Consider the following 10,000-nt stretch of genomic DNA (forward strand, 5'->3'; position numbering starts at 1 on the left):
CAACAGATCTCCAGCCAGAAAAAATGGCCGCTCGTTGGGGGCGGGCTCATATAGAGCCTGGCCGCGTGCCCACAAAGCCTGGGAGCATGCGCCAATCAGCTGTCAGGTAGGGGGAGGTTTTTTTTTTTCAGCCCGAGCAGGGAAATTTAAAAAAACAAACACGTGTGCTGCTTGGGCCAATATTTACTCGCCCGGAGGTTAAATCCACCCGCCCCGGGCGTGTAAATGTATAGGATTGTCGAACACTGTATATATATATATATATATATATATATATATATATATATATATTATATATATGTGTGTGTGTTTGCCTACATGGACATATATACATATATTTTTTATTTTTTTTATTATGTTTTTAAGCTTACAGCACCTCTCCCCCTTTTTTTTTCATCCTTGGATATTCCACTAAGGGGTTAATTCTTCTTTATGTTGCCTTGCAATTAACCTATGGGCAGGCACCAGAGGGCTATTTAATGACTGATTTGGTAGTAGATTCTATGCCACCTGATGAATCTCTGTATTGAGTGAAACTAGTAGTGGGTTTACTACTGAGTGTCCACCTGTGAGACTGTCTTTTGGAGTTTCCTATATTCCTGTATGAAGTCGACCTAGGCGTTATTTACACCATTATTGGCCGTGCATGAGAATTTTCTAACTCTTACCTTGCACTGGTAATCCGGAGGTCTGCACACATCACTATGTGTACAGCGCAGACCCGGAAGCGGGAGGAAGAGAGGCGGCGAGACGCGAAACAGCTGCTGCTCCTTATATTTCTTAGTTTCTTAGTTTCTTTGTTTGATAATTTTGGTTGTTTCAGTTATTATACATTTGTTTTCATTATTTATACACTTTTCACATTCATTAGACCCTTTTTTCTGTGTTTACAGGGAATCAGGATGTGACAGATTGCATTATTACAGATATTTATTGGCTTTCTCCATACACCAAGTTTTATTGAAACAACTAATACCAAATTGCTGCATTGCTCCACTGATACTCTAAAGATACAAACAGTCTGTATATATATATATATATATATATATATATATTTATATATATATATATATATATATATATATATATGTATATATATATATATATATATATATATAAAAGAGAGAGAGGAGAGAGCGCACGCCCCATAGTGTAAAAACGTAAATTTATTGAGGGGAGGGGAAAGGGGGGGGGGTAAAAAATGCACTCACAAGGGTACAAGTTTTAAAAGCATATTGTGATATAATCACCACCATCCGGTAACTGCAACAGGTGCTGGAATAGACCCTCGGTCCCGAGATATTGTTGAACCACGCTGTTTGCAGGATGTCCTGGGCTTTGTGATGGTAAAAAGCGATTTCCAAAGATCCCAGGAATACACCGCCTTGCTTGGAGTTCTCTGCGATATCCGGCGCTCGATTCAGCTCCCTGACGCGTTTCGTCACACACGGGTGACTTTTTCAAAGGGTTCTTTGTGGGACCTGTGTGTGACGAAACGCGTCAAGGAGCGTCATCACGTCGACGCATGGACATTACGTCATCACGGAGCGCAGCAAGTAACTGAATCGAGCGCCGGATATCTCAGAGAATTCCAAGCAAGGCGGTGTATTCCTGGGATCTTTGGAAATCGCTTTTTACCATCACAAAGCCCAGGACATCCTGCAAACAGCGTGGTTCAACAATATCTCGGGACCGTGGGTCTATTCCAGCACCTGTTGCAGTTACCGGATGGTGGTGATTATATCACAATATGCTTTTAAAACTTGTACCCTTGTGAGTGCATTTTTTACCCCTCCTTTCCCCTCCCCTCAATAAATTTACATTTTTACACTATGGGGCGTGCGCTCTCTCCTCTCTCTCTTTTGCAGATTCCATTCGGAGGTGGTTAATCCTTTGAGAGCAGCCGGAGACCCCCAACACCTATTTTTATTTTTACTTTTATTTTTACTTTTATTTTTACTTTTTTCATCATTGGACATTTAATTTGAGGACTGGTATCACCCTCTTTTTATTGTTTTTTATTGTTATTATTACACTGTATTTTAAATATTTGTTCTAATTGCATTGTTATTGGGTGTCACTTATCACTATATATAATTAAATTATCTATTTTATAATTATAGCACAAACTATATATTAGAATCATACACACCTACTAGGATAGGCACTTAGTCACTCTACTACACATATTAAATTAATATTTATTAATATAACACACCTACACATTTATACCCCTACAGGCGCTGGTTTTTTGTTCTGTTTGTCAATATATATATATATATATATATATATATAAATATATATATATATATATATATATATATATACTGTAGGCAGGGGTGTTCCTCACATCAGTGGTGCAGCCGCAGCAACTGCCTTGAGAAAGGTCCCCCTGTGAGGACCGAAATGTTTGCATTTGTGCCACCTACTCTAATACAATCTTTTTGAAAATTTTCTCTGAGTGCTGTCTCGTTCCTACTGCATTGCTGCGGCTGCACCACTGCTGTGAGGAACACCCCTGCCTGCTAACTAATGCTAAGGGACATGCACCTACCTTTTACTGCATACATGTGAGTGCTAACTACTCTCCACTGACTAATATGTATATGTATATATATATAGAACACACAAATGAAAAGGACAAAGACAACCCCCTTGTTAGCACTCTAAATTACACCTAAAGAAAATCTACTAATAAAGATTATATTGCAAGAACCAGATGCACTGCAGAGTCAGAAAAATGAACAAGATTTTATTGGAATAACAGCAAGACACACTAACTTAAAAACATGAATATACTAAAGACAGCCTAACAAAATATATGTATCAAAAATATATTGGATAAAAGGGGGACTGTTAATCTAGTGAATGAATTCTATTTTACCTCAAAAAAACTAGAATGTGTCTAAATAAATATAAATTGTAACACAAAAGTAGTTTAATATAACCCTTGAAGGTAATACAAAATATTATACAGTAAATCCCTACTGGCATGAATGCCTAATAGAGAGATATATGATGGATTGTGGCATGGAGGAAAAGTATATGATCAATGACCCAGTATACAGCCAGGAAAAATAACATATTATCAAAAATAAAGGGGGAATAGAAAGGCAAACAGGGAAACAAATGATATAAAAATAATAATCATACCCTGCCTAGCAATTCCCCCCAAAAAGAAAACAATGAGAACTGATGCAGCAAACAAAAAAATATACCTATTAATGACATGCTAACACACAGAGTCATACAAATGGAAAATACAGCAGTGCATAGCACTGCAAGGACAAGTAATGCCCAGACAGCAAAGAGAGTTAATACTCAGCTGTAGCAGGGTTGCGTGAGGCATGTGTCCATCAGATTGTAGAAGGTTTGTTCCAATGTTTATGCATAGCAGAAATAAAGAGAATCAAAAAATGCTGCAACAGATCCTTCACAAGTCCATCCAAATAAAGATTACATGGGGGCTGTCAAAGAATAAACACTCAACGCGTTTCACCCGTCGGTGGGCTTCTTCCCGGAGTGGTAAAATTTAAAGTGCAGGCGAGCAGTGTTATATAGGAGGAGAAGTGATCAGTTGCAGCATTGTCAGTATTTCCTTATCCAATAGAAGATGCTGGCCAAGTTCAATTGCATCACACACACCAGTGCAAGTAATAATGTAATTACTTAAGGTAACAACAGGTTAAACAGGTTGAACCTATATGTTAGCAGTGGTGCGCATGTGCTTATCAACTTTGCTAACAGCAGCCAGTGTCACAGTAATAAAGCATATAAGTAGCCTAGATAACAGGCAATATGAGATAAAAAAAATCCCTTAGAAACTTGTAGGGCTGCTATAGACATGTTGATCATCTGGAATTGATCTCTGTCATTTCATTATGCACAAGATCATGGGCAAAAAACAGCAGTCATATTTCAGAAAGTACTTGTACTGCTGCAGAGTCCTAAGTTGTATACATCGCTACTCATCACAGTCTTAATTGTATCAGCAATACATTACTTCTAATATTGGCTTAACAGCTTCTAAAGACATATATAGACTTATATCAATTATTGCATAACACTGCATCTGGATAGGCGAGGATCCCATCACAGTGATGACTCTGAAGCAGAAGTTGTGCAAGATCAGACGTCAGTAAGATATTTATCTGGTGACGTCATCAGCCAATCACATCAAGAACTGGCGTGGATGCAGGTATCAATTCATATATCAGTGCACTGACAAGAAAAGGACATGCATGTTAGTAGAATAGAGTTGCATTAAATTTAAAGCTATTATAAAGCAAATTGCAAAATTGATGAAATGAATAAAAGAGTAGATGATCACATTATATCATTAAAAATAAATCAATGATTTAAAAATATAAATAGTAAAACAGAGAGGAAAATGATGCATAATTATGTAATTTAAATTTGAGAGGTTGAGGGCATGCTTCTTCACTAATTTCCAATGATTCATTGGTCCTGCAAGATTTCATATGTATACAGTTTCAAAAATTAGCTACAGAAACATAGCAAACCCTAAGGAATCGTTAAGTCCCATAGGTTGCATAGTGTTTAGGAGAACGATCCAGCGACATTCCTTTTTAAGGAGTGCTTTCTCCAAATCCCCACCTCTAATGCCTAGGGCCACTTTATCAAAGGCAAATGCTGTCAAGCACGTACTGTCAGACGAATGGTGTTGTAGGAAATGTCTGGCTACAGATGTTATCTTTTTAAATGAGTCCAAGTCCCGTTTTGCGGTTTTGATATTTCTTGTATGTTCCAGGTCCCTGAAGCGGACTTCACGTGTAGTCATGCCAATATATTTAAGGTCACAGGGACAAGTTAAACAGTATATCACACCCTTGGTCTTACAATTAAGGGTGTATCCAATATTATACTGTTTTGTATGGTTACTGTTTAGAAACTTGTCGGTCTGTACCATATATTTACAGGCAGAGCAGCTGTTACATTTTGAAAAGCCCTTTTTTCTAATAGACAAAAAGGTTTCACTTGTATGGGGGACATAGTTACTATGCACAAGCCGGTCTTTAAGGTTAGGTGACCGTCGACTTGTCATGTTGACACTGTCACCTACCGCCTCCCTTAATTCTCCCTCTGTACATAAGACTGACCAATGCTTCTGAAGGATAAGCTGGAGATCTTTCCACCTGTCATTATATGTAAATTAAAACGTGTTTTGGAGTCTTGAGCCTTCATTTTAGGATGTAGTAATGTAATGCGTTGGCTTTTTGCACTATGCTGATACCCAGCATGAATATGTTTACTGCTATAGCCTCTGGATCTAAATCTTGTACGCATCTCAGCAGCCCTAGACTCGAAGCAATCCTCGGTAGACCAATTACGCTTTAACCTCAAAAATTCGCTGCAAGGAATGCCCCGAATCTGGTGCTGCTGGTGAAAGCTTGAGGCATGCAGAATTGAATTTGTAGAGGTAGATTTTCTAAAAATATCTGTACCAATACCGCCACTCTCATCAATGTAGATCCTGAGATCCAGAAAATCCACCGATTGAGTGCTTGATTTGCAGGTAAGTTTGATATTGAGTTTGTTGTGGTTGAGCACATCGACGAAACTCCTAAGCTCTGTAGCAGAGCCCTGCCAGAGAATAAGAATATCGTCAATGTATCTCAACCACAACAAGACATGTATAGTAAGATAAAGATTTTCCTCACAAAATACCACCTCCCTCTCCCACCAACCCAAAAATAGGTTAGCATACGATGGGGCACATGTAGCCCCCATCGCCGTCCCTCTTATCTGTAAATAAAATCTACTCTTAAACACAAAATAATTGTGATGTAATATAAATGACAAAAGCTGTAAAAGAAAATTAGTGAGATTTGAGCTAAATGAAGACATTTTCAAAAAGAATTCCACTGCACATAAGCCATCTGTGTGGCTTATGGAAGTGTATAAAGCTTCCACATCACACGTGACAAGAATAGTATTGGCATCTGCCATGACGCCATCCAGACGAGAAAGTACGTCCATAGTGTCACGTAAGTATGACGGTAAAGCTTCCACTGCTGGGCGCAAGAAAGGATCCAGGAATTGACTGATGGGCTCACAGAGACTGCCAATACCAGCCACAATGGGTCTCCCAGGAGGATTAGTCATATTTTTATGAATCTTTGGTATCAAATATAGAGTTGCCATAATAGGGTGTTTTGTAATCAGGCTCTCTCTATTTTTGTTAGTTATTGTACCCATTGCACAGGCTTCACTGAGAATAATGTCAAGCTCTTTTTTGAACTTTTCAGTAGGATCAGCACTCAGTTCTGTGTAGCAATTGCGATCTCTCAATTGTTTGAAAGCCTCACGCTCATACTGAGACTTTGGCCACACCACCACATTGCCACCTTTATCAGCTGGTTTGAACTTGACCATTGTCATTTTGCCAAGTTCTTTCACAGCACGCCATTCCTGGAAAGTAAGATTTTTGGCCCCTGAGCGTTCAGGTAGTTTCAGAATATCATTGGCCACCAGGGATACAAATACTTCTATCTGTGGGCATGTCTGAAATAGTGGGCAAAATGTGGATTTGGGTCGAAATTGAGCTAGAATCTTGTCAGTGCACTGATATATGAATTGATACCTGCATCCACGCCAGTTCTTGATGTTATTGGCTGATTACGTCACCAGATAAATATCTTACTGACGTCTGATCTTGCACAACTTCTGCTTCAGAGTCATCACTGTGATGGGATCCTCGCCTATCCAGATGCAGTGTTATGCAATAATTGATATAAGTCTATATATGTCTTTAGAAGCTGTTAAGCCAATATTAGAAGTAATGTATTGCTGATACAATTAAGACTGTGATGAGTAGCGATGTATACAACTTAGGACTCTGCAGCAGTACAAGTACTTTCTGAAATATGACTGCTGTTTTTTGCCCATGATCTTGTGCATAATGAAATGACAGAGATCAATTCCAGATGATCAACATGTCTATAGCAGCCCTACAAGTTTCTAAGGGATTTTTTTTATCTCATATTGCCTGTGATCTAGGCTACCTTTATGCTTTATTACTGTGACACTGGCTGCTGTTAGAAAAGTTGATAAGCACATGCGCACCACTGCTAACATATAGGTTCAACCTGTTTAACCTGTTGTTACCTTAAGTAATTACATTATTACTTGCACTGGTGTGTGTGATGCAATTGAACTTGGCCAGCATCTTCTATTGGATAAGGAAATACTGACAATGCTGCAACTGATTACTTCTCCTCCTATATAACACTGCTCGCCTGCACTTTAAATTTTACCACTCCGGGAAGAAGCCCACCGACGGGTGAAACGCGTTGAGTGTTTATTCTTTGACAGCCCCCATGTAATCTTTATTTGGATGGACTTGTGAAGGATCTGTTGCAGCATTTTTTGATTCTCTTTATTTCTGCTATGCACAAACATTGGAACAAACCTTCTACAATCTGATGGACACATGCCTCACGCAACCCTGCTACAGCTGAGTATTAACTCGCTTTGCTGTCTGGGGATTACTTGTCCTTGCAGTGCTATGCACTGCTGTATTTTCCATTTGTATGACTCTGTTTGTTAGCATGTCATTAATAGGTATATTTTTTTGTTTTCTGCATCAGTTCTCATTGTTTTCTTTTTTTTGGGAATTGCTAGGCAGGGTATGATTATTATTTTTATATCATTTTTTTCCCTGTTTGCCTTTCTCTTCCCCCTTTATTTTTGGTAATATATTATTTTTCCTGGCTGTATACTGGGTCATTGATCATATACTTTTCTTCCATGCCACAATCCATCATATATCTCTCTATTAGGCATTCATGCCAGTAGGGATTTATAATATTTTGTATTACCTTCAAGGGTTATATTAAACTACTTTTGTGTTACAATTTATATTTATTTAGACACATTCTAGTTTTTTTGAGGTAAAATAGAATTCATTCACTAGATTAACAGTCCCCCTTTTATCCAATATATTTTTGATACATATATTTTGTTAGGCTGTCTTTAGTATATTCATGTTTTTAAGTTAGTGTGTCTTGCTGTTATTCCAATAAAATCTTGTTCATTTTTCTGACTCTGCAGTGCATCTGGTTCTTGCCATGTAATCTTTATTAGTAGATTTTCTTTAGGTGTAATTTAGAGTGCTAACAAGGGGGTTGTCTTTGTCCTTTTCATTTGTGTGTTCTATATAGTTGTTATTATCCCCTAGCACCAACAAGCTCTATAACTTTTCTAACTGATTTAATTTGGGGTTTATATTTTATTTTACCCCTATAGTCAGTATTAATCTGGGGGCTTGATTTAACCTTTAATATTAGGTGTTGAGCAACTTCCTTTTTTGTGTGTTTTATATATATATATATATATATATATATATATATATATATATAAAATAAAAAACGAATAGACGATACCGTTCTGTGGTTTACAAAATGCTTTTATTTGTGCGAGCTTTCGAGATACACTGATCTCTTCTTCCGGTAGTGTTACAATGGATAAAGTAAGACAGGTTTCTACTTAAAAACAGTGCATCTTGGAATGTATCTGTGACTGAAGCCTATCCCTCCCCCTCTATGCTGTATGCGATTTATGACTTAAGGTGTTAAATGGTCCCTGAATGTTAGTGATGTGTGTGTGTGTGTGTGTGTGTGTGTGTGTGTGTGTGTGTGTGTGTGTGTGTGTGTGTGTGTGTGTGTGTGTGTGTGTGTGTGTGTGTGTGTGTGTGTGTGTGTGTGTGTGTTTGTGTGGATGTGTATAAATATAAATTTATAAGAACATTATACCACAGCCCAGGATTTTGAAAGCACAACTTGGGACCCCTTTTCTATCTTTTTACAATTGTATTAATTCTGGAATACTATTCACTATAAGTTAAGCAGGTATTTTTAGTTGAATTGCACGTACTTCCTTCTTTTCATCACTTGTTAAGTGTGCCAAAACATATCTTTGAAAGTTTTTATAGAAAATATAACACAAAGCAAAATGTGGACAAGGATCTTTATAAATAACACTTTTCCAACTTTTTGTTCTCAGGGTAGCAGCCCGACAACAGGTACTGCCCCTAGAAGCCACTCACAAACATCGGTCTGCCCATCAACTCAGGATATATGTAGGTACGTACAGAAAAACTGTATCATAACCTTAGCCTTGTAGTAAGTATGAATCAGTTATTCAGAAGCATAATTCAAGCTGCTATTACAGTCATCTGCTTTAGTTACTTTCCTCGTTTTCCCTTTTTAGTTTGCTTCCCCTTTCCTAATTACCACATTTTGCATTTTAAAGATTTCTTTTTATTTGTCCTTCTTTCATTTGTTTCATTGCTTTTCTTTTCCATTTCCTTTCTTTCATTTGCCTGCTGCTTCATTTTAGAGTTACCAACTTGCATAAGGGCTCAGAAGATGACTTTGCAAATGCAACTCCAGTCATGATGCTAAAACCTTCTGGTAGGGAATCTGGTAAAAAGCAAGTCAAACGAAGGATTAGGAGGAAAAAAGCAACCTGTGACTCTTGTGCGCACACAGGAAAGCAAAAGAACCTGAAATCCAATGGGGAAACACAGAGATTAGCATTGAATGAGACAGATTCATCCTCAGATGAGAGACAATGGGCCACAGCTAGAATTAAAAGGTATGAAAAGGCTAAAGTGTTCAGGAAAGGAAGAAGGCAAGATAAATCAGGTCACAATTATGAAGGGTCATCAGAGTCTAATGTCATTCAGATGGTTTCTATACAATCAAAAGACACAAGTGAACAAAAGGCTCATCAACAACATCCCACTGGTATTGCCAACCCTACTTCCTACCACAGAAGACGGAAAGTCTCAAAGTTAAAAGACTCCAGTGTCTCCTTATCTTCTGCATCTTCCTTTGAACCAAAAAGCACTACAAGCAAAAGACCAAATAGAAAAGGAAAGCTTTGTTGCAAAGATCCTCATGAGTGTCAGTGTTACAGTAGAGAAGATAAAATTATCAAGAAAAACATACATGAGGAAGGTGCTGGTGCAGATACA

At 37.9% G+C, this 10,000-nt stretch overlaps 1 protein-coding gene across 3 annotated transcripts in view; it reads left to right on the top strand.

Moving 5' to 3' along the window:
• The window catches only part of MARCHF1 (membrane associated ring-CH-type finger 1), a 302,013-nt gene that overhangs the window by 106,255 nt on the left and 185,758 nt on the right, over window positions 1-10,000 (top strand). For 2 of the 3 annotated variants that reach the window (XM_075612191.1, XM_075612183.1), the window contains 2 exons: window positions 9,025-9,104; window positions 9,361-10,000. The exon at window positions 9,361-10,000 is cut by the window's right edge and continues 86 nt beyond it. In XM_075612191.1, coding sequence (XP_075468306.1) covers window positions 9,025-9,104; window positions 9,361-10,000 — 720 coding nt within the window. The remainder of the gene's footprint in view (window positions 1-9,024; window positions 9,105-9,360) is intronic. The other variant, XM_075612201.1, reaches the window with a different exon arrangement.

This window comes from Ascaphus truei, chromosome 1 (assembly GCF_040206685.1).
Source record: "Ascaphus truei isolate aAscTru1 chromosome 1, aAscTru1.hap1, whole genome shotgun sequence".
Classification (NCBI taxonomy): Eukaryota; Metazoa; Chordata; class Amphibia; order Anura; family Ascaphidae; genus Ascaphus; species Ascaphus truei.